The sequence below is a fragment of the Callithrix jacchus genome, chromosome 10 (assembly GCF_049354715.1).
Source record: "Callithrix jacchus isolate 240 chromosome 10, calJac240_pri, whole genome shotgun sequence".
Taxonomy (NCBI): domain Eukaryota; kingdom Metazoa; phylum Chordata; class Mammalia; order Primates; family Cebidae; genus Callithrix; species Callithrix jacchus.
This window is the reverse complement of record NC_133511.1, coordinates 66,520,617-66,545,985: the sequence shown is the minus strand read 5'-3', so window position 1 is coordinate 66,545,985 and position 25,369 is coordinate 66,520,617. Positions and strand designations below refer to the sequence as shown.

At 40.1% G+C, this 25,369-nt stretch overlaps 1 protein-coding gene across 2 annotated transcripts in view; it reads right to left on the bottom strand.

Annotated features, from left to right (window-relative positions):
* The window catches only part of PGM2L1 (phosphoglucomutase 2 like 1), an 84,556-nt gene extending 62,715 nt beyond the window's left edge, over positions 1-21,841 (bottom strand). For both annotated transcript variants that reach the window (XM_002754823.7, XM_009007440.5), the window contains exon 1: positions 21,467-21,841. In XM_002754823.7, the coding sequence (XP_002754869.1) occupies positions 21,467-21,577 (111 nt within the window). In that variant the 5' untranslated portion in view covers positions 21,578-21,841. The remainder of the gene's footprint in view (positions 1-21,466) is intronic.
* Positions 21,842-25,369: the final 3,528 nt, after the last annotated feature.

Here is a 25,369-nt window from a genome sequence, read left to right as displayed (position 1 = left end):
CCTAAGTAAGACAAGACTCCACTATACCAGAAATGTTCTGACATGGAAATTACCTATTTAGGATACTACAGAACATATTTTTATTCTGAGTAGGAGCTTAAGTAAGATAATATTGAGGTTTCTGTCAACTGAGATTCCATAGTTTTGTGCTTAATGTATACCTGCATACCAGACAAAAGATTCATGGCCTGATGTTTAATGCATATTTTGAAATGGCGAAAATACTAACAGGAGAACCTTGCCCATCAGCATGAAAACTACCAAGAGAGGAAACAATAATATGCTTTTTTTTTTCAATAAAGCCCAGTTTTCAAATTCTTCTGAAATTAGGCTACAAGTATGGTCTGACTGCATTCCCTAAAAGTTAAATTCTGTAAATCATGTATATGTCATTTTTACAAGTTATACATATAATCTAAGGGAAAAAGTTATAGACAAAATTATGCTGTAAGCATTATTCAAAATAGTTTTAAAAATCAGAATACGTTAAGACATCCAGCCAAAAGGAAATGGTTAAATATATTTACCAAGTGAAATATTATTCTGTCAATAAAATTATAATTATGTTCTACATGATAAAGATTACATATATAAATTCAAAAGACAAACTGAGAAAAAACATTTATAATACATGATAAATCAACCAAAGGCTTATTTCTTTAGCATTAAAACAAAAAGGAGAGAGGAGGACTCAAGATGGCGCTGTGAGAACAACCCAGGATTGGAGCTCGCGTTGAATCCGCAAACGGTTAGTCAGAGCTGCATTTACAGACTGATCTTTGTTGCCCACAGAACGGGGAAACTCCCAAGTATAAAAAAGACACGGGACGCCAGGCAGTAGGTCTGCCCGGCAAAGCCGGCAGCCGGGGCGGCGGCGGCCAATCCTACACAGCAATCCCCTCAGGGCGCGCTTGTCCGGGTGCCTTGTTGAACCGGCAACCTGAGACTTGAGAGGGCTGGACTTGAGACTGAACAAGACTTGGACAGAAGCCCAGCCCAGGGGATTGTAGGGACAGATCGTTTGGGATACCCAGTGGGACGAACAAAACCGTGATTTCAAACTATCCCGAGAAGACGGCCCGAGACGCTCTGTGGGGGAGGGGCGTCCACCACTACCGAGGCAACCCGCCCCAACTGAGACACACGCCCACTGTTGATGCAGCCAGCCGTTGCCAAGGCAACCTGCCCCAACTGAGATACACGCCCACTGCTGATGCAGCCAGCCGTTGCCGAGGCAACCTGCCCCAACTGAGATACACGCCCACTGCTGACGCAGCCAGCCATTGCCCAGGCAACCCGTCCCTACTGAGATACACGCCCACTGCTGACGCAGCCTGCCGTTGCCCAGGCAACCCGTCCCTACTGAGATACACGCCCACTGCTGACGCAGCCTGCCGTTGCTGAGGCAACACGCTACAATGAAGAGACTCCGCCGCAGGGCGTGGCGGAGACCACAGCTGAGCCTGTAGGAACAGGGCGAATCACACAACAGCAGGGCGGAGCCTCGGCAGCCAAACAGTGGCTAGTCTGCCTTCTAGCTGGGCAGGACACCTCATCGAACATCCAAAAATAAAGCCCAAACCCCTCAACACAGAGCATTTGAGGGGAAAAAAAAAAAAGGGTTTTTTAATGAGCTCTGTTGCAGCAGAATCAAACATAGCAGCCTAACAGCCCTGAAGGAACAACAGAGCGCACAGCTCAGCAATTAAACCCCTATAAAGTACAAACTGTCTCCTCAAGCAACTCCCTGACCCCTCTATATCCAAAAGACTGACATTAGGCAGGCATCATCCTGGGACAAAGATAGCAGAAAAAGAAACTGGTAGCATCCCTCGCTGTGCCACAGCTGCTAGAGGTGCACCCCAGACAAGCAGGGTCTGGAGCGGACCTCAGCAGTCGTACAGCTAAGGGGCTAGACTGGTAGAAGGAAAATCAAGCAACAGAAATACTTCATCATCAACATTCCGGGTGTCCACTCAGAGACCCAATCGAAAAGTCAGCAACTACGCAGACGACCAGCGGAAAAATCCACAAAGATGGGAAGAAACCAGCGCAAAAAGGAGGAAAACACCCGAAACCAGAACACCTCACCTCCTAGAAAGGACCAAAACTCCTCACCAGCAAGGGAACAAAGCTGGACGGAGAATGACTGTGACGAAATGACGGAATTAGACTTCAGAAGATAGATAATGAGAAACTTTTGTGAGCTAAAAGATCATGTATTAAATCAATGCAAAGAAACTAAGAACCTTGAAAAAAGATTTGAAAAAGGATTCGAGGAAATGATAACAAGAATGGATAACTTAGAGAGGAATATGAATGAATTAAAGGAGCTGAAAAACACAATACGAGAACTTCGCGAAGCAAACACAAGTTTCAATAGCCGAATTGACCAAGCAGAGGAAAGAATATCTGAAGTCGAAGACCAACTCAATGAAATAAAACGAGAAACCAAGATCAGAGAAAAAAGCGCAAAAAGGAATGAACAAAGTCTCCAAGAAATGTGGGACTATGTGAAAAGACCTAACCTACGTTTGATAGGTGTACCAGAAGGGGACGAAGAGAATGAATCCAAGCTGGAAAATACTCTTCAGGACATCATCCAGGAAAATTTCTCCCACCTAGCAAGACAGGCCAACACTCAATTGCAGGAAATACAGAGAACACCACAAAGATATTCCGCAAGAAGAGCAACCCCAAGGCACATAATCGTCAGATTCAACAGGGTTGAAATAAAGGAGAGAATACTAAGGGCAGCCAGAGAGAAAGGTCGGGTCACCCACAAAGGGAAGCCCATCAGACTCACAGCAGATCTCTCGGCAGAAACACTACAAGCCAGAAGAGAGTGGGGGCCAATATTCAACATTCTTAAAGAAAAGAACTTTCAACCCAGAATTTCATATCCAGCCAAACTGAGCTTCAGAAGTGAAGGAAAAATAAAATCCTTTGCGAACAAGCAAGTACTCAGAGATTTTGTCACCACCAGGCCTGCTTTACAAGAGCTCCTAAAAGAGGCACTACACATAGAAAGGATCAACCAGTACCAGCCATTCCAAAATCACACTGAATGCTAAAGAGCTTCAACATAATGAAGAATCTACAACAACTAACAGGCAAAACAGCCACTTAGCATCAAAATGGCAGTATCAAATTCACACATAACAATATTAACCCTAAATGTAAATGGACTAAATGCACCAATCAAAAGACACAGACTGGCAAATTGGATAAAAATCCAAAACCCATCAGTGTGCTGTATCCAGGAAACCCATCTCACATGCAAGGATACACAAAGGCTCAAAATAAAGGGATGGAGGAAGATTTACCAAGCTAATGGAAAGCAAAAAAAAGCAGGAGTTGCAATTCTCATCTCTGATAAAATAGACTTTAAAGCAACAAAGATCAAAAGAGACAAAGAAGGCCATTACATAATGGTAAAAGGATCGATACAACAAGAAGAGCTAACGATCCTAAACATATATGGACCCAATGCAGGAGCACCCAGATACATAAGGCAAGTTCTTAATGACTTACAAAAGGACTTAGACTCCCACACAATAATAGTGGGAGACTTTAACACTCCACTGTCAATACTAGACAGATCAACCAGACAGAAAATCAACAAGGATATCCAGGGCTTTCACTCAGACCTGGAGCAAGCAAACCTGATAGACATTCACAGAACTCTCCACCCCAAATCCACAGAATACACATTCTTCTCAGCACCACATCACACCTACTCAAAAACTGACCACATAATTGGAAGTAAAGCACTGCTCAACAAATGCAAAACAACTGAAATCATAACAAACAGCCTCTCAGACCATAGTGCAATCAAGTTAGAACTCAGAATTCAGAAACCAACCCAGAACCGCACAGCTTCATGGAAACTGAACAACTGGCTCTTGAATGTTGACTGGGTAAACAACGAAATGAAGGCAGAAATAAAGAAGTTCTTCGAAACCAATGAGAACGAAGACACGACATGCCAGAACCTCTGGGACACATTTAAAGTAGTCTTTAGAGGAAAGTATATAGCAATAAGTGCCCATATGAGGAGAATGGAGAGATCCAAAATTGACACTCTATCGTCAAAATTGAAAGAGCTAGAGGAGCAAGATCAAAAAAACTCAAAACCCAGCAGAAGACAAGAAATAACTAAGATCAGAGCTGAGCTGAAGGAGATTGAGACACGAAAAACCCTTCAAAAAAATCAATAAATCCAAGAGCTGGTTTTTTGAAAAGATCAACAAAATAGACAGACCACTAGCCAGATTGATTAAAAATAAAAGAGAGAACAACCAAATGGATGCAATAAAAAATGATAAAGGGGAAATCACCACAGATTCCACAGAAATTCAAACCATCATCAGAGAATATTACAAACAACTCTATGCACATAAACTAGTAAACCTGGAAGAAATGGATAAATTCCTGGACTCCTGCGTCCTCCCAAGCCTAAACCAGGAGGAAGCTGAAACTATGAATAAACCAATAACAAGGTCAGAAGTCGAGGCAGCAATTAAGAGCCTACCACACAAAAAAAGCCCAGGTCCAGACGGGTTCACAGCCGAATTCTACCAGACACACAAGGAGGAGCTGATACCATTCCTTCTAAAACTATTTCAAACAATCCAAAAAGAGGGAATCCTTCCCAAATCATTTTATGAGACCAACATCATCCTGATACCAAAACCCGGCAGAGACCCAACGAGAAAAGAAAACTTCAGGCCAATATCCATGATGAACATAGATGCAAAAATCTTCAATAAAATATTGGCAAGCCGATTGCAACAGCAAATCAAAAAACTTATTCATCATGATCAAGTAGGATTCATCCCGGGGATGCAAGGCTGGTTCAACATACGCAAGTCTATCAACGTAATTCACCACATAAACAGAACCAAAAACAAAAACCACATGATTATCTCAATTGACGCAGAGAAGGCATTTGACAAAATTCAACAGCCCTTTATGCTAAAAACCCTCAATAAACTCGGTATCGATGGAACGTATCTCAAAGTAATAAAAGCTATTTATGACAAACCAATAGCCAATATCATACTGAATGGGCAAAAACTGGAAGCATTCCCTTTAAAATCTGGCACTAGACAAGGATGCCCTCTCTCACCACTCCTATTCAATATAGTACTGGAAGTTCTAGCCAGAGCAATCAGGCAAGAAAAAGAAATAAAGGGTATTCAAATAGGAAAGGTGGAAGCCAAATTGTCTCTATTTGCAGACGACATGATAGTATACCTAGAAGACCCCATCGCCTCAGCCCAAAAACTCCTGAAACTGATAAGCAACTTCAGCAAAGTCTCAGGATATAAAATCAATGTACAAAAATCACAAGCATTCGTCTACACCAATAACAGACTTAAAGAAAGCCAAATCAAGAATGAACTGCCATTCGCAATTGCTACAAAAAGAATAAAATACCTTGGAATACAACTCACAAGGAACGTAAGAGACCTCTTCAAGGAGAACTACAAACCACTGCTCAACGAAATCAGAGAGGACACAAACAGATGGAGAAACATTCCATGTTCATGGTTAGGAAGAATTAATATCGTGAAAATGGCTATACTGCCCAAAGTAATTTACAGAATCAACGCTATCCCCATTTCTTCACAGAACTGGAACAAACCACCATGAACTTCATATGGAACCAAAAGAGAGCCCGCATAGCCAAGTCAATTCTAAGCAAAAAGAACACAGCGGGGGGCATCACACTACCAGATTTCAAACTATACTACAAGGCTACAGTAATCAAAACAGCATGGTACTGGTACCAAAACAGAGATATAGACCAATGGAACAAAACAGAGGCACAGGAGGCAACACATCATACATACAACTATACAATCTTTGATAAACCTGACAAAAACAAGCAATGGGGAAAGGATTCCATGTTTAACAAATGGTGTTGGGAAAACTGGCTAGCCATGTGCAGAAAGCAGAAACTGGACCCCTTCCTGACACCTTACACTAAAATTAACTCCAGATGGATTAAAGACTTAAACATAAGACCTAGCACCATAAAAACCCTAGAAGGAAATCTAGGCAAAACCATCCAGGACATAGGAGTAGGCAAGGACTTCATGAACAAAACACCAAAAGCATTGGCAACAAAAGCCAAAATAGACAAATGGGACCTCATGAAACTCCACAGCTTCTGCACGGCAAAAGAAACAGTCACTAGAGTGGATCGGCAACCAACAGAATGGGAAAAAATTTTTGCAGTCTACCCATCTGACAAAGGGCTGATATCCAGAATGTACAAAGAACTCAAACAGATTTATAGGAAAAAAACAAACAAGCCCATTCAATAGTGGGCAAAGGATATGAACAGATACTTTAAGAAAGAAGACATATATGAGGCCAACAATCATATGAAAAAATGCTCATCGTCACTGGTCATCAGAGAGATGCAAATCAAAACCACATTGAGATACCATCTCACGCCAGTTAGAATGGCGATCATTAAAAAATCTGGAGACAACAGATGCTGGAGAAGATGTGGAGAAAAAGGAACACTTTTACACTGTTGGTGGGAGTGTAAATTAGTTCAACCATTGTGGAAGACAGTGTGGCGATTCCTCAAGGCCTTAGAAATAGAAATTCCATTTGACCCAGCAATCCCATTACTGGGTATATATCCAAAAGACTATAAATCGTTCTACTATAAGGACACATGTACACGAATGTTCACTGCAGCACTGTTTACAATAGCAAAGACCTGGAATCAACCCAAATGCCCATTGATGATAGACTGGATTGGAAAAATGTGGCACATATACACCATGGAATATTATGCAGCAATCAGAAATGATGAGTTTGTGTCGTTTGTAGGGACATGGATGAATCTGGAAAACATCATCCTCAGCAAACTGACACAAGAACAGAAAATGAAACACCGCATATCCTCACTCATAGGTGGGTGATGAAAAATGAGAACACATGGACACAGAAAGGGGAGTACTAAACAGTGGGGTCTATTGGGGGGAAAAGGGGAGGGCCAGTGGGAGGGGGAGGTGGGGAGGGATAGCCTGGGGAGAAATGCCAAATGTGGGTGAAGGGGAGAAGAAAAGCAAAGCACACTGCCATGTGTGTACCTACGCAACTGTCTTGCATGCTCTGCTCATGTACCCCAAAACCTAAAATCCAATAAAAAATTAAAAAAAAAAAAACCAAAAAGGAGAAAAGATTAATAACTCAATAGAAAAGTTAGCAAAAGATATAAAAACAGTTCATAGAAAAGGAAATACAGTATATGTATTTTCTTTTAAGTATATGAAAATATATTCAACCTCACTTATAAGCAAAATAGAAATTAAAGCTAAAATAAAATATGGTTTTTATTTTTCACAATGGCAAAGAAAAATATCTGATACTGCATTGTAGAGTCAAGAATTTGAGAAAGCAGGCACTTTTTTTTTTTTGAGACAGAGTTTCGCTTTTGTTACCCAGGCTGGAGTGCAATGGTGCGATCTTGGTTCACTGCAACCTCCGCCTCCTGGGTTCAGAAAATTCTCCTGCCTCAGCCTCCTGAGTAGCTGGGATTACAGGCACACGCCACTATGCCCAGCTCAGTTTTTGTATTTTTAGTAGAGACGGGGTTTCACCATGTTGACCAGGATGGTCTCCATCTCTTGACCTCGTGATTCACCCGCCTCAGTCTCCCAAAGTGCTGGAATTACAGGCTTGAGCCACTGTGCCCAGCCAGCAGGCTCTTTTATATATTGTTGGCAGAAGAATATATTGGTGCATACTCTTTGTAAGGTAATTTGGCAATATCTGTCAAAAAAAATTTTTTTCTTTTTGAGACAGGGTCCCACTCTGTCACCCAGGCCGGAGTGCAGTGGTGCCATCACAGCTCACTGCAGCCTCAACTTCCCAGGCTCAAGCAATCCTTCCACCTAAGCTTCCCAAGTAGCTAGGGACTATAGGCTTATGCCACCATGCCCGGCTAATTTTTACTTTTTGTAGAGACAAGGTCTCCCTATTTTGCCCAGGCTGGTCTCAAACTCCTGGGCTCAAGAGATCCTCCTGCCCTGGCCTCCCAAAATGCTGGGATTACAGGCATGGACCACCACACCCAGCCTCCCATGGTTATCTTCATTTAAGTGAAAAATAAAATGAATTTTTAACTGAACAAGAAAATCAAACAAACCAAGGATTCTCAGGTATGTCTTGATTACTTTGAGGAAAGGAAGAAGAGAGGAGAATGGAATCAGAGAGGTGGACATGGGAATTTTAATTCCAATTTCTTTCTTTTAAGATATGTATGATTCAAAGTTAGCAAAATATATGATTTAACAAAATGGAAGCTATCATTTTTCTATCTTTTTAAAAAGAGGTTAGAGATCAATTTGTTAGTAAGTCTCATGACCTTTTTTCCTGATTTTCTTATGGAGTAAACATCCTTATGTAAAACATTTCCATCTACATTTCTATGAGAGTTTCTAGGATCCCCTCCACAACTCCATTCCATCTCATCCTAATTACATACTGCAGCCAGATTAATCAGCCAAGAATCAGCAATAAAGTTCAATTCTCATTACATCAAATGTAAAAGTTAGAAAGGTTGGGATCAGATCCCAAAGGGCAGAGGAGTTCAAAATCTTCTTAGATTCAAATAGTTCCTCTCTCTACACTTCTCTGAGCCTTTCTTTTAAAGATGTGATTCAAAGTTTGTGTATAAGTTTAAAAAATGGGAATAACAACCATAAACAATCCTTGGGAGGATTAAGAGACTTTCTACATGAAAGCACCTAGTAAGTACCATATTTGGTACATGATCACTCACCTATACTTACTCGTCATAGTAACACAATACATACGCTATACTTAAGAAATCTCTTCATTATTCCTGCATGCCTCCTGCTCAGTTTCATTTCCCTGATCAGTGTCATTTTCCATTTTATTATTCTACTGTGCCCACTTTAAATATTCTGCCCCACATCCATTATCTATTCATATCCTACTTATCCTTCAAGTCACAGCTCAAATTCTACCTCTTACAAAAAGTCTTCCTGACTTTGAACTTCTATTAACCTTAAAAGCCAATGTCAGTTGACCACTTAATTTTTGTTTATATTTTAAATTTTACTTTAGTTATTATGAATTACATTAACACATTTCTCTTATTTAAAAAATACTAATAATACAGATAAAGCTACAGACATCATTGACCATTAGTCTCATTCCCAGGCCCCTCCTTTAGAGGCGCCACATATTTATAATATATTCTTCCAGACCTTTACTAATCTATATATTTGTAAAATGCAGTTTTGCGCTAGAGGAGCAAGATCAACAAAACTCAAAACCCAGCAGAAGACAAGAAATTACTAAGATCAGAGCTGAGCTGAAGGAGATTGAGACACGAAAAACCCTTCAAAAAATCAATAAATCCAAGAGCTGGTTTTTTGAAAAGATCAACAAAATAGACAGACCACTAGCCAGATTGATTAAAAATAAAAGAGAGAACAACCAAATAGATGCAATAAAAAATGATAAAGGGGAAATCACCACAGATTCCACAGAAATTCAAACCATCATCAGAGAATATTACAAACAACTCTATGCACATAAACTAGTAAACCGGGAAGAAATGGATAAATTCCTGGACTCCTGTGTCCTCCCAAGCCTAAACCAGGAGGAAGCTGAAACTATGAATAGACCAATAACAAGGTCTGAAGTTGAGGCAGCAATTAAGAGCCTACCTCACAAAAAAAGCCCAGGTCCAGACGGGTTCACAGCCGAATTCTACCAGACACACAAGGAGGAGCTGGTACCATTCCTTCTAAAACTATTTCAAACAATCCAAAAAGAGGGAATCCTTCCCAAATCATTTTATGAGACCAACATCATCCTGATACCAAAACCCGGCAGAGACCCAACGAGAAAAGAAAACTTCAGGCCAATATCCATGATGAACATAGATGCAAAAATCTTCAATAAAATATTGGCAAGCCGATTGCAACAGCAAATCAAAAAACTTATTCATCATGATCAAGTAGGATTCATCCCGGGGATGCAAGGCTGGTTCAACATACGCAAGTCTATCAGCGTAATTCACCACATAAACAGAACCAAAAACAAAAACCACATGATTATCTCAATTGACGCAGAGAAGGCATTTGACAAAATTCAACAGCCCTTTATGCTAAAAACCCTCAATAAACTCGGTATCGATGGAACGTATCTCAAAGTAATAAAAGCTATTTATGACAAACCAACAGCCAATATCATACTGAATGGGCAAAAACTGGAAGCATTCCCTTTGAAATCTGGTACTAGACAAGGATGCCCTCTCTCACCACTCCTATTCAATATAGTACTGGAAGTTCTAGCCAGAGCAATCAGGCAAGAAAAAGAAATAAAGGGTATTCAAATAGGAAAGGTGGAAGCCAAATTGTCTCTATTTGCAGACGACATGATAGTATACCTAGAAGACCCCATCGCCTCAGCCCAAAAACTCCTGAAACTGATAAACAACTTCAGCAAAGTCTCAGGATATAAAATCAATGTGCAAAAATCACAAGCATTCGTCTACACCAATAACAGACTTAAAGAAAGCCAAATCAAGAATGAACTGCCATTCGCAATTGCTACAAAAAGAATAAAATACCTTGGAATACAACTCACAAGGAACGTAAGGGACCTCTTCAAGGAGAACTACAAACCACTGCTCAACGAAATCAGAGAGGACACAAACAGATGGAGAAACATTCCATGTTCATGGTTAGGAAGAATTAATATCGTGAAAATGGCTATACTGCCCAAAGTAATTTACAGAATCAACGCTATCCCCATCAAGCTACCATTGACTTTCTTCACAGAACTGGAAAAAACCACCATGAACTTCATATGGAACCAAAAGAGAGCCCGCATAGCCAAGTCAATTCTAAGCAAAAAGAACACAGCGGGGGGCATCACACTACCGGATTTCAAACTATACTACAAGGCTACAGTAATCAAAACAGCATGGTACTGGTACCAAAACAGAGATATAGACCAATGGAACAAAACAGAGGCACCGGAGGCAACACAACATACATACAACTATACAATCTTTGATAAACCTGACAAAAACAAGCAATGGGGCAAGGATTCCATGTTTAACAAATGGTGTTGGGAAAACTGGCTAGCCATGTGCAGAAAGCAGAAACTGGACCCCTTCCTGACACCTTACACTAAAATTAACTCCAGATGGATTAAAGACTTAAACATAAGACCTGGCACCATAAAAACCCTAGAAGGAAATCTAGGCAAAACTATCCAGGACATAGGAGTAGGCAAGGACTTCATGAACAAAACACCAAGAGCATTGGCAACAAGGGCCAAAATAGACAAATGGGACCTAATGAAACTCCACAGCTTCTGCACGGCAAAAGAAACAGTCACTAGAGTGGATCGGCAACCAACAGAATGGGAAAAAATTTTCGCAGTCTACCCATCTGACAAAGGGCTGATATCCAGAATTTACAAACAACTCAAGCAGATTTACAGGAAAAAAACAAACAAGCCCATTAAAAAGTGGGCAAAGGATATGAACAGATACTTTAAGAAAGAAGACATATATGAGGCCAACAATCATATGAAAAAATGCTCATCGTCACTGGTCATCAGAGAGATGCAAATCAAAACCACATTGAGATACCATCTCACGCCAGTTAGAATGGCGATCATTAAAAAATCTGGAGACAACAGATGCTGGAGAAGATGTGGAGAAAAAGGAACACTTTTACACTGTTGGTGGGAGTGTAAATTAGTTCAACCATTGTGGAAGACAGTGTGGCGATTCCTCAAGGCCTTAGAAATAGAAATTCCATTTGACCCAGCAATCCCATTACTGGGTATATATCCAAAAGACTATAAATCGTTCTACTATAAGGACACATGTACACGAATGTTCATTGCAGCACTGTTTACAATAGCAAAGACCTGGAATCAACCCAAATGCCCATTGATAATAGACTGGATTGGAAAAATGTGGCACATATACACCATGGAATATTATGCAGCAATCAGAAATGATGAGTTCGTGTCGTTTGTAGGGACATGGATGAATCTGGAAAACATCATCCTCAGCAAACTGACACAAGAACAGAAAATGAAACACCGCATATTCTCACTCATAGGTGGGTGATGAAAAATGAGAACACATGGACACAGAAAGGGGAGTACTAAACAGTGGAGTCTATTGGGGGGAAAAGGGGAGGGCCAGTGGGAGGGGGAGGTGGGGAGGGATAGCCTGGGGAGAAATGCCAAATGTGGGTGAAGGGGAGAAGAAAAGCAAAGCACACTGCCATGTGTGTACCTACGCAACTGTCTTGCATGCTCTGCTCATGTACCCCAAAACCTATAATCCAATAAAAAATTAAAAAAAAAAATGCAGTTTTGGTTTAACTCTTCATATATATGGCATCAAATTTTGCATGTTGTTCTATAACTTGCTTATTTCATATATATCTTGCACAGGGCCAAATACTACATGATTTCACTCATGTGAGGTATCTAAAATAGTCAAATTCATAGAATTAAAGAGTGGAATGGTGGTTGCCAGATGCTAGGAGAGAGGGAGGAGTGGAGAGTTGCTAATCAAGGGGCATAAAGTTGCAGTGAAGCCAGATGAATACCTTCTAGAGATATGCTGTGCAGCACTGTACCTACAGTTAACCACATTTTCAAGTATTGAATACTTGAAAGTAGATCTCATGTTAAGTGTTCTTACTATGATAAAATAAAATTTAAAAAATATATACCTATATACCTATGTATCTATATATCTCTTTATATCTATATATGTTGGAGGTCGTTTTAGTACATACAGAGCCATGCTATTGTTTCACTCCAGAGTGTTCCAGTTTATGTTATCATTTCTTTATTCATGGACATTTAGGGTTTTTCCTCATTTTTACTTGTATAAATAACGAAATATTTCAGAGAGAAAATAACATGAAAAAATTCTGAAGCAGAAACAACATAAAACCATTACTTACATTAAAGAGATTTTCTAACAAGGTAGACATTAAAATGTCTTTGAATCAGAGAGATATGGTATTTTTCATTTACCATATTATAGTCTTCATTCTCCTTCAGGCATTAAATATGACAATTTCCATAGTTTTATTTGATAAGATACTGTTCATTAAATGATCTGGTGTAAAATATTCTATGAGGATTGGCTCCTCGTCTATTCTCCACCTGCATAGATCATTTTCTCCATTAACTTCCAACACCAGAGGGCAGCAGCCTCAGTACTAATTAGCAGTAATGCAGAGAGCAGTTGACTAATGAAAACAATACTCCTTTAGTAAAATCTGCACTAAATTCCTAATCAATCTTTTAACTGGAGGGAAAATATTTCTAAGAAACCAAACAGATAGGAACTAAGTAAAAACAGGTTTCTCCATGAAACAAGCCAATCTTGCTGTCTCTCCAAAAGGGCAGATGAAAGAAATCTGATTTAGATTATCCAAGGATTATCACTGAAATCTGAGCTAATGCAACCAAGTGTGGTGGCTTGTGCCTGTAGTCCCAGCCACTTGGGAAACTGAGGTGGGAGGATCAGCTGCCGTGAGCTACTATCACACTGCATTCTAGCCTAGGTGACAGGGTGAAACCCTATTTCTCAACAAAACAAAACAAAAACTCTGAGCTAATGAAATATAGTAAGATTTATATTCTTTTGTTAATTGAATGTATCTCACAAGTAAAACCTGGAAGAATCAAATGATGATAAATTGCTTTTTCTTAGATTCTCCATATTCTTTCTGATTTTTTTTAAATAAGAGGAGAGAAACAGGAGAAATTTTTTAAATATATATATATATATATATATATTTTTTTTTTTGAGACTGAGTCTTGCTCTGATACGTAGGCTGGAGTGTGGTGGTGCAATCTTGGCTCACTGCAGCCTCCGACTCCTGGGTTCCAGTGATTCTTCTGCCTCAGCCTCCTGCATAGCTGGGATTACAGGCATGTGCTACCATGCCCGGCTAATTTTCTGTATTTTTAGTAGAGATGAGTTTCACGATGTTGGCCAGGCTGGTCTCGAGCTCCTGACCTCAGGTGATCTGCCTGCCTCAGCCTCCCAAAGTGCTAGGATTACAGATGTGGGCCACTGCACCTGGCTGGGAAAATAATTTTAGATCAAAAACATATCCAAATAGGTTTTCTAACGGCCTTGTAGAAAACTTGAAGGAACTAAACAAAACAGCTTTTATAAAAGAGAGAGAGAGAGAGAAAGAAAGAAAAGAAAGGAAAAGAAAAAAAAACAGGGCAAAGAAGTCCTCAAATAACAAGCAGAAGTAGTTAGTCTACCTATTTTGAAAACTGTTAGCTGAGACAGGAAGGGCTTTCAGATATGAATCACTCCTTTTCAAATATATCTAAGGAAAAGGTACAATTTTTCCACACCATCATCTTTCAGTAATCAATCTACATTTAAGGTTTATCCATCTTTTCACAGCTTGATAGCTCATCTCTTTTTGTGGCTTGACAGCTGATTTGTTTTAATAACTGAATAATATTTGATATACAACAATTTGCTTATTCATTCATCTATTGAAGGACATCTTGGTTGTTTTCAGTTTCAAGTACATTTTTAATTTGAAGAAATAAAAGTATAAAGACTTACAGTTCAAGATAAAAGACTTAAACACTTGTCTCCCCTCCCTGAGAACTTATTATAGGGATAGTAAAGGAACAAAAGGACTGTACCTACGATGTAAAAAGAACTGGCGGAAGGGGTGAGTGGGTACTGAGGAGTAGATGCAATTTCGACAAATTTCTGGAAGACAAAAAGTAGCATGAAGCTACTTAACACAGTAAGCCCAAACCCAAAATAAGTTGATTACATGTACATTTTGTTCTATAATCAAAATGAAATCTTGTCTCTGACACAGATGAACCATGAGGACATTATGCTAAGTGAAGTAAGCTAGTCATAGAAAGACAAATATTGTATGATGAGGTACCTAGAGTAGTCAAATTTATAGAAACAGAAAGCAGAATGGTGGGTGCTAGGGGCTTAGGGGATGAGGAAATAGGGAGTTCTTTAATGGGTACAGAATTTCAGTTTAGCAAGATGAAAAAGTTCTGGAGATGTTTTTTTTTTTCCTTAAGATCCATCAATTAATTGTTCAAAATGATGCCCCATTTCAGTTGGCTTCATTTTTAGACCATAACTTAACTTACTCAGCTTTGACTTTCCTAGCTTATTTGGGTCCTGCATTCTTTCCTTCTCCCTCCCTTCCTACTTTGTTCCTGCCTTCCTCCTCCCTCTCTCCTTTCCTTGGGTAACCGCTTTTCTTTCTGTCTTTCTTTTTTATGTTGTTGACCAGAAATAACACACCATCTTCACTATATCACTAACACCTTCCAGCTTTTTACTATTTATGGCATAGATGGTGAAGTATTTTTCAAGATGTATTTCTCGAATCCCACTGTGGATCAGTACACTACTGTCATCTAGGATTTCTTTACATTACACTTCTGGGGAATTATTCCATGTTAACTTACCTCATAGTTCCTATTTCTTTTTGTGATGTTTCCTCAACTTTAACTTCTATATTTTCTATTGCATATGGCAGGGGTGGGGGTATAAAAAATGTTTTTTTCTTAATTTCCAAGAGCTCATTCTTGCTTTCTGTTTCTTTTTCGTAACATATTTATTTGATGGAATAATTATCTTATTTAACAAAAAACTTTTAAGTTCTTGTGTCTCCTGACTTAACTCAGTTTTTTTTTCCTGTATCCATTGCTCTAACTTATTTTTCTTGCAGCTTATTTCCTTCCTATAGCTTTATTAACATCAATAGGTTTTTAGCCTCTGGCACCCAACATTGTTTTCCGTTTCTGTGTATTTGACTATGCTAAGTATCTCATATAAACTGGTATAGGTTTTCTTTGTTTTTATGTATAGAGTATGTTTTCTCACAGTCTCCCCTTAAATAGAGTGGCCAATGGAAGCTCTGTTAGTTGGACTTACTGTCCTGCAAACTTTGCTAGCATTAATTACATTGTTTAAACTTTCAAAAGAATGACTAAAGCTCATACCATAACTATCAAAATTTAGGAAAGAATATGAGTGAATTCTAATTTTTCATAGCACAGGCATATATTTGACAGATAATATCTATAGTTTTAAAATACATCAAGAAATAGTGGTTCTAGCATATTACTTGGTATTTTCATGATAACTACAAAAATAACTAAAAAGAAACTTAAAAATGACTTATAAGGAGCAAACAGGAAAAGAAGAGGCAGTTAGGAACATTGTTTTCCAGTATAACCCCTTCTGTACTATTTTTTAAAATCATAAGCATGTATTTCTTAAAAAAAGTGCAAATAAAATGAAAACAGGAGAAAATGTAGGAAATTTGGAAGTAAAAAGAAAAAACTGAATTTGAATCCTAAAAAGAAAAATTCAAATATTCATTTATATGTACTAAATTTCTTGAACAGAAGGAGAATACTGTTGCCAAGGAGACCAAAGCAACTGTTCAGCTCTTTAAAAAAAATCCATGGCAATTTATTCCACATAATATTACATCCTACTCCAGCTTTATAAAAGCCAATAAAATGGTTTTAATGAGCACCTTGGAACTTAGTTTACATTGTCACTAACTTTTATTAAACATTTGGTTTATGGAGTCTATGATAGTCATAAGAATACAGTAAAAGTCAGATGACCTAGGTTTGAGTCCCAATGGCACCACTTAAAAGCCACATCTCCTTGAGCAAGTCACTTTTCTTTTATGAGCTAAAGTTTCTTTACTTGTAAAAATGGGGATAACTACTACCTGCCTAACACACTGTTGCTGTGAATAGCAAATGAGACTTAGAGTATTCTACTTAAGTTGAAACACTACAGAAATAAATTCAAGGATCAAGGACTGGCATTTCCCAAAAGTAATAAAGCCATATGTAGATACTCTGTACTCTTCATTGACTAAATGCCAAATTCAGTATTAGAAAAATGTGAACAAAAAATGTTATATAAACTAGTGTTGTAAAAATTGGATTGAACTAGGTGGCAGATCCAAGCTCCCATCTAGGTTCCCCAACTAGATAATGCCCACAATTTCTTTGAGTATCTACACAAGGACCCTGGGATAGACCACCTTTGTAGAGGTATGTCATGGGTGTATTTCCCATCGCATAGTGATGATTTAAAAGGAAATTTGGGCACCACCTTTTCTATCTGGGCTACATTAGGAGGCACAGAAAATCATGTGAGTGACCTTGAAAAAAACTTCCACTGTTAGACTAATGTTTGAATCACTGGCTTAGATTGAAATATTTTATTTCCACTTTCAGGCTTTTTATAAGCCTATGCTAGCTTGAACTTTGCATGATACTCTTTCTCAACACACACCTACATTTTGAGACCACAGTGCTCTACTTGCTATTTCTTAAAATGCCATGGTCAATTCCTGCCTCCACATTATTGTTGATATATAGGAAATTCAACACCTTTGTGGAAACTGCTACAGCAGGCTGAGCTGCTCTGCCCCGTGTCCCAGCTCTATTCCCCATCCAGCCACTGACCCACTCACTTTGCCAGTGCCTAACATCTTACATACAGGATTGCTTTTAAAAAGAAAATTCACAATAGATAAAACAGGACATATTGTATTGAGAGAACCTGGCTTCTGGGCCAGCACAACTTGTCTATAATTTGACAGAATGTAAGAAAGCACTGAAAGGAAGAACTAGGAAGTAGGTGAATGACTTAGCCATAGAGCATAGAAGGAGAGAGCACTGGTAATAGAATCATCTGTTCACTGCTGGGGGGAGAAATGCCTTGATCCAGGACTTGTTGGGTTCTAGTGGTAGGACAGTCCCATTGTGGAGATGTGTGCATTTACTTATTACAGGTTGACGCTGTTAAATGTTGTGTCATATATCTGACTCCCTGTGACTTGATTTCATGATCACCAAAGATCATCTCTTGACTTCTCTTATGGTGCATCTAGAAAATGCCCTGAATAGAAACAAATCTACTTAGCTATTACATCTGTACCATACATTAATAAAACATTCTGAATTCAGACATCAGTTTTGGTGACACTGAGCACAGTGAGTCCATCCTGAGACAAGGTAGGCTAACAAATTAGGTTGAAGGCTCAGGAACTGGAAGGTCACATTCTGGACTTGCAAATTTACCAACAGAAAGCCACCCCATGGAAACTACATGTAGTATTCCAGACTGCCCCAATAAATACCCTGTCTCGCATCATTTTCTTTTTAGCATTTGCACATACACCTGTGTTTATTTAAGCCCTTAACGACATACTAAAGCCCTTCTATGACCTGGTCTTTACATACCCTTCCTAAATTTTCTAGGTACCCTGAGTGACAGCAGAAATAAAAGTTCTTAATACACACATTAAAATTTTTCTCTCTCTGCTTATCATAGTTCTCCTTATGTTAGCCTAATTTTAACTAACTCTGAAAGTTCAGCACAAATAACATTTTTCTTAAAGACTTTTCAAAGTACACCAACCAAGACTAAGATTAGTAATTTTAGTGACCAACACAAGTAGCAAATTGCCCTCTGATCAATTTTTAACTTATTATATGCCTCATCTGAGTCACGAAGAATTGGTGGCATTTGGTAGGTTCCTTTTTTAATTAAATAGGTATTCATCAGGTGCTAAACTCAGTTTCTCTGTTAAGAAACACATATGCCATCAATGTGTACTGTAAGAAATGCTATGAGTCTGATCTTATTTTACATTTTTGCACTCTAAATTTCAGTGCCCTGAGACATAGTCTAGCTTACCTATAGTATCAATCTACAGTAGACACACTTTCTCCATTAAATGTATTCTCTCCTATTAAGAGAGGATCAATGAAGAAATTTATTATATTTATTAAATAATAAATTACTTAAATCTATTCCTCTATTAAGGATATTTATTACTTGTCCCTATTATTTATGCTTTTCCTTACCTTCTATGTTCTTTAAAGATACGATTCAGATCTATTTTATCTTTCTGTCTCTCACAGGTTTCAGCCAGTGCCTTATATTTAGAGGCACTTTTAATACAAATTAAAAATTTCTCTTCCACTTTCAATGAAGTTTATATTCATTCTTTCTATTTTAGTATGTTTTATTTATTTATTTTTGAGACAGAGTCTCACTCTGTCACTCAGGCTGGAGTGCAGTGTCTGCTATCTCAACTTACTGCAACCTCCGCCTCCTGGGTTCAAGCAATTCTCCAGCCACAGGCTCCTGTGTAGCTGGGACTACAGGCGCATGCCACCTTGCCTGGCTAATTCTTTGTATTTTTAGTAGCAACGGAGTTTCACTATGTTGGCCAGGCTGGTCTTGAACCCCTGACCCCACCCAGGTGATCCACCTGCCTCAGCCTCCAGAGTGCTAGCATTACAAACGTTAGCCACCATGCCCGATCTCTCTTCCTTCTTTTTATATGTATCCTGTCTTCTAATGAAGTCTTCCTTGAACATCTCAGTCCACAGTTTACTCCTACTTTTGAATAATAGGAACTGACTACCTATAAACCATTTAATTGCCACCGAAACTAGTCTAGCATTATTATTTGACGTGTATTTCATAGGTTTCTTTAATATTTCAGTATATCCTAATAATACATATGCATAGAATGGACAATGGAGAAATACAAATTCATTCAAACAATCTTTTAAAAATCATTCAGAGGCGGGGTGTGGTGGTTCATGCCTACAATCCAAATACTTTGGGAGGCTGAGGTGGGAGAATTACTTGAGGCTCAGAGTTCAAGACAAGCCTGGGCAACATAGACCCCATTTCCACACACAAAAAATTTTTTTTTCTAAATTAGCTGGGCATGGTGGTGTGTGCCTGTACTCCCAGCTATTTGGCAGGCTAAGGCAGAAGGATCACTTGAGCCCAGGAGTTCAAGGCTGCAGTGAGTGCATGAGCTATGACTGTGCTACTGCACTCCAGCCTGGACAATATAGCAAGACCCTGTCTAAAAATAAATAAATAAAATCAATCAGGAGACTCATTAGTAAAAGTATAGTTAAAACTGGCACCTAAAGAGAACAAAAAGTCTTGCTACTCCAAGTGTGGGCCACAGACCAGCAGCAGTAGTATCACCTGGAAATTCATTCTTAGGAAATTCATTCAGAATCTGAGGCCCCACCCCAGGCCTCCTGAATCAGAATTTGTATTTCAAGATCCCCAGGTGATCTGTAAGCACATTAAGGTTTGAGAGGCATTGATTTAGGCTGTAAAGGAAGAATTATTCGTCCAATATACATATGGCCAATTAACACTAAATACCTCCTTATAATTGCTTATTTGTTGGTCTTCTTCATCTGCTAACTGAGGCTTGTTGAGGGCAGGAACCCTTTCTATTTTCCTCACAAGTGTTTCCTGGTTCTAACAAGACCCAGAAAACGCACTTGGCACTCAATATTTTTTTGCTGAATGAATGACTGAACAAAGTAAAAACGAAATTTTCAGAAAGAGAAACCTTAAGGAAATTCATTTGTACAACATGTCACATTCTACCATACAAATTCCTTAATTCAGTGTCATTAATTCCATTTTAAATGTGCTGCCTTCTCTACTTCAACAAAGGTATTTTATGCACTTGACAAAGCAAAAGCTTGGATTATCTTCCTCTGTTGGGGCCACCAGGGACCTCTTTTACAAGTAAGACAGCTGCATTTTAATGCTGATTGTCACAAATCCAACCCAAATGCCTGCACAAGGTTTAATTACCGCAACAACTTGGAGGTGGGGGCGGAGGGTGGGTGGGGAGGTGTTGACAGAGAAGTAATGGTTAAGGCAAAAACAATCTTGTATCAAGAGTATCATATAAAACCTGGAAAACACAAGTTCCTTGAACAGAATAATTCCAGAAAATAGCTGCCGTCAAGGGAAAGAAGAGGTAAGCGCCTTGCCTTTCGCAAGAGCAAAAGGTGATACCAGAAAATATCAGGGAGTGATAAAAGACCAGCGACTACCTAGCGACCGAAGGAGGAAACACACCAGACCAGAACTACAGCGGATAGCGGTTAGAAACGCCCAGTAAGGGTGCCAAAAACCACTTTCAGGTTGTGGAGAAGGAAGTCAAGGGAGAAAAAAAGGAAAGGAAATCGCTGTTTAGGGTATAACTTACGATGATGATGATTCATTTTTTTCTTTTTTTTTTAAGAGAGAAAACAGCACTTGAAGGGAAAGAGAGTAGAGAGGAGAAAAGGAGGTTACACTTGAGAGCACTGCAAAAGAAAGCGAAGCAGATGTTGCCGCCCGGCTCGAGCGGTCTGAAGAAGGCAGCCCACGCATAGGTGGGTGGCAACGCCCTGCTCCGCGGGCCCCCGCCCGGTGTCCCGAGCCATCTCCTCTGCTGCCCGCGGGGCGCTGGGTGGGCACAGGAAAGAGCGGACTGTGTGTGGGAGGAGGCGGCGGATGCCAGGCTGACCAGGTACCCACCTTATCCCAGCGAAGCCACTGCCCGATGGCCGTATCCAGCTGAGGGTCCCCGGTGTGGTAGGGGGCGTGGAGCAGATTGGAGTTCAGGTCCTCCTCTGTGTTTTCAGCCATGGCAGCCAGACAGCCGTGCGGGCCAGGGACCGGCGAAGACACTGAGATGGAGTGGGGGGTGGCTTGGGGTGCGTTCACCAGGGTCCGGACGTCCCCACCTCACTGAAGGGCATTGGAGACCAACCGCAGGGTGCTTGCAATAGCTCCCGCTGCGGCGTGAGGGAACCGGGCGAGAGGGGGCTTATGGCTGCCTGCTCCCCAGGGGACCAGGTCCGGTCTCTGGGCGAAGTGACTGAGGCGGTCGCGCAGCGAGAGAACAACAACAGTCCCAGATGTCTGGGTCCTGGCCCCGCCGCCGCAGCCACCGCCCATGGCCACGCCCCGCGCCTTCCGCCCCGCCCATTCCCGCCCCTGCTGATTTAAGTCCTCGAAGCTCTACGCGCCAGCCTGGGAGGGCGCTCTCTACGCCTCCGAAGTAGCATGTACGTGTTTACAGCCCACCCGGGTGGCAAGGCAATGGTGCACGGCTTTTTCTATTTTTTAATTTGCCATGCGTCTCCTTTCCTCGATCTGCCCTCATAGGTACGACTAACAAGGTGCCTTAGCGCTTGACCTGCGGGTCCCCAGCGCGCGCGCAGGCCCCCAGTTTCTCTTGGGGGCACCGGCCCGTAGTGGGACTGGGTGTGCTCTCTGCGCATTGCCTCACGGGAGTTGTAGTTCTATCCTTTGTCTGAACTTGGTGGAGACCGCCGCCGAGACTACGACTCCCAGCAGCTCCGCGCCCTCCCTTTCCTCAAATAAAAAAGATCTACCTTGAGGCCATTCCCTACGGACACCCCCTATCCCCGTTAGTTAGGCTGCGCTATGTGGCCCTGGCATTAAATTAAACAAGGAATGACATAGTAAGGGAACAACGTGGAATCCGTTTAGTGCTGTACAGTTTACGAATCGCGTTCTATCGCTTCAATCCATTAGTGAGGTAGAGGGGCGTCGTCCTTTCCCGTTTTACACACAAAGAAGAAACTGACTCTCCGATGCACCTCTCCTAAGAGGCCGAGTTCTTAAGTGGTCGAGCTAGGATTCCAGTCTCATTTCAGATCTCCTCAGCTAGCAGTTATGTTATTAGGTCGGTGCAAAAATAACTGCGGTTTTTGCCATTGAAAATGATGGCATTAAAAGTAATGGCAGCTGGGCCCGGTGGCTCACCCCTGTAATTCCAGCACTTTGGGAGGTGAGGCGGGTGGATCACCTGAGGTCAGGAATTCGGTAAGAGCCTGGCCAACATGGCAAAACCCCGTCTCTACTAAAAATACAAAATTAGCGGTGGTGTCAGGTGCCTGTCATCCCAGCTACTCGAGAGGCTGAGGCAGGAGAATCACTTGAACCTGGAAGGTGGAGGTTGCCATGAGCCGAGATCGCGCCATTGCACTCCAGCCTGGGCAACAAGAGGGAAACTGCGTCTCAAAAAAAAAAAGTAATGTCAAAAACGGCAATGACTTTTGCACCAACCTAATAGCTCTGCTGCTACAGTGGACTGTGAGGTAGGGAGAACAAGATTACTGGAAAATAGATGAGGAAATTGTTGAGGGAAGATGGGTCGGCATTTAACCTTAATATAAGAATGTATAAACATCAGAAGATATCAAGAGCAATGATAATGGGAATATGGAGGAAGAAGAAATTGGTTCACCCAAATTAAGATAATCTTCCCTTACTTTTTAGCTGCCTCTCCTATGGAATGCTCATGTAAGTTGAGGTCTGAGAAATGCTAAGAAGTGCTGACCTGTCAGCCACCTAGCTGTTCCTCCATTTCTTGGTTTGGCCTTCTTAGAATGGCTATGATTTTGACCAAGTATATTACAATTCTTTCCCTAGTCAGCTTTTTTGTAAGGAGGGTATGATAATATTTACATCATGGCTGTACAATAACTTAATAAAGGGCGTTAGGCTACTTTGAGGTTCACAGATAAAAAGACATAATAAATTCAAAGTATTACTTTATTTCCTTTAAAATGCCATTTACCATAATAAAATCCAAACTATGAAGGTACAAAAGGATTATGGTGCCAGTTTCTGAAAAACATGCCATAGTTGGGAGTGCAGTTTTTGCTAAGCGATTGTTTCTTTTATGGAGTCAGGCCTTGTTCTTTTAATCACACAAGGCCTGGGAAACAAGCACATGTCCTAGAGAGAAATGCATCTTTCACTGCCATCACCATTATAGTCCATGATACATATTAAACATTTACTCTCTGCTAAGCATTATGGTAGGAGCTGAGGCTACAATAATCTATATAATTGTTCATTTTGAGAAATAACATTTCAGGAGACAGGCTATATTTAAGAAAAGAAAGCCCATGATAAATAGCAAATGCTGCAAACAACTGTTAATGAATTTACATCTGAGGAGGTCAATGAAAAAAGCATCAAGCAGGAAGGACCTGCACTGGGCTTTCAGAAACAAAATAAACAAGTTGAGAATAAGGTAGAAGATCTTTCAAACCCATAGACCAGTGGTTCTCATATCTCCCTAGGAGTTTGTTTAAATTCATATTCCTGGACACTGCCTCCAGAGATTCTGAATCAATACATTGGCATAGGGCCTAGTTACCTGCATATTTGAAATATCTATTGACTATCACAGAGATGGCCATAATCTCACAACTCAAAGTGTGATTAGGAGGACCACTGTGTTGACATCCTCTGGAAGCTTATTAAGAAACACAAAATTTCAGACCGTACTCCAGTTCTGCTTCATCAGAATGTACATTTTAACAAGATTCAATAATGATTTATATTTAAATTTGGTAAGCAGTGTTTTCTACAAGACAATTCTTATCCAGTTCATTTCTGAGAAACACTACCAAATCAACAGAGCTTTCAAGAGATGGGAAAAAAAGAGTCAACTAGCCTTCACTTTTATCAGCAAGATCACAGCAGACAGTAACTGGTTACCAGAAATCTTGCCCAGAGGATTAGGTTTATTGTTTGGATGTTGGAGGGTAACCAAGGAGACCCAGAACTCATCAAATCCAACAACAGTGTCTAAGTGTGTTCAGCAGAGGAAGTATAGTAGTTCCTCTAGTCTGGGAAAGCTCACAGCTTTCATTTCTGTTGGAATTTGCCTACATTTCTTGCTGGCATCTTGCATTTTTATATATTGAGCCTGGCAACATTAACTGTGGTTATGAAAAAGAATATCCTTCTTGATCCCCATATAGTCATACATCACTTAATGACAGGGATATGTTCTGAGAAATGCATCATTAGGTGATTCTGTCATCTTAACATCATAGAGTATACAAACCTAGATGGTATAGCCCACTATACACCTAGGCTATATGGTATGGCCTGTTGCTCCTCGGCTACAAACCTGTACAGTATGTTGCTATACTGAATACTATATGGAATTGTAACACAATTGTAAGGATTTGTGTATCTAAACATATTTCAGTATAGAAAAGTTACAACAAAAATATGGCATAAAAGATAAAAAATGGCACACCGATATAGGGCACTTACCAGGAATGGAGCTTGCCAGACTGAAAATAGCTCTGAGTGAGTCAATGAGTGAGTGGTCAATGAATGGGAATGCCTAGGGCACTACTGTACATGACTATAGACTTTATAAGCACTGAACACATTAGCCTAGGTTTACACTGGATCAGGATCATCAAGACATTACTCAGTCATAGGAATTTTTCAGCACCATTATAATGTTATGGGACCACTGTTGTATATGCTGTTCTTTGATCAAAACATCCTTATGCAGCATATGACTGCATTATATTTATTACATATATAATATGTTACCGATATTATTTATAATGAGCCTAATATTTTAGAATCATA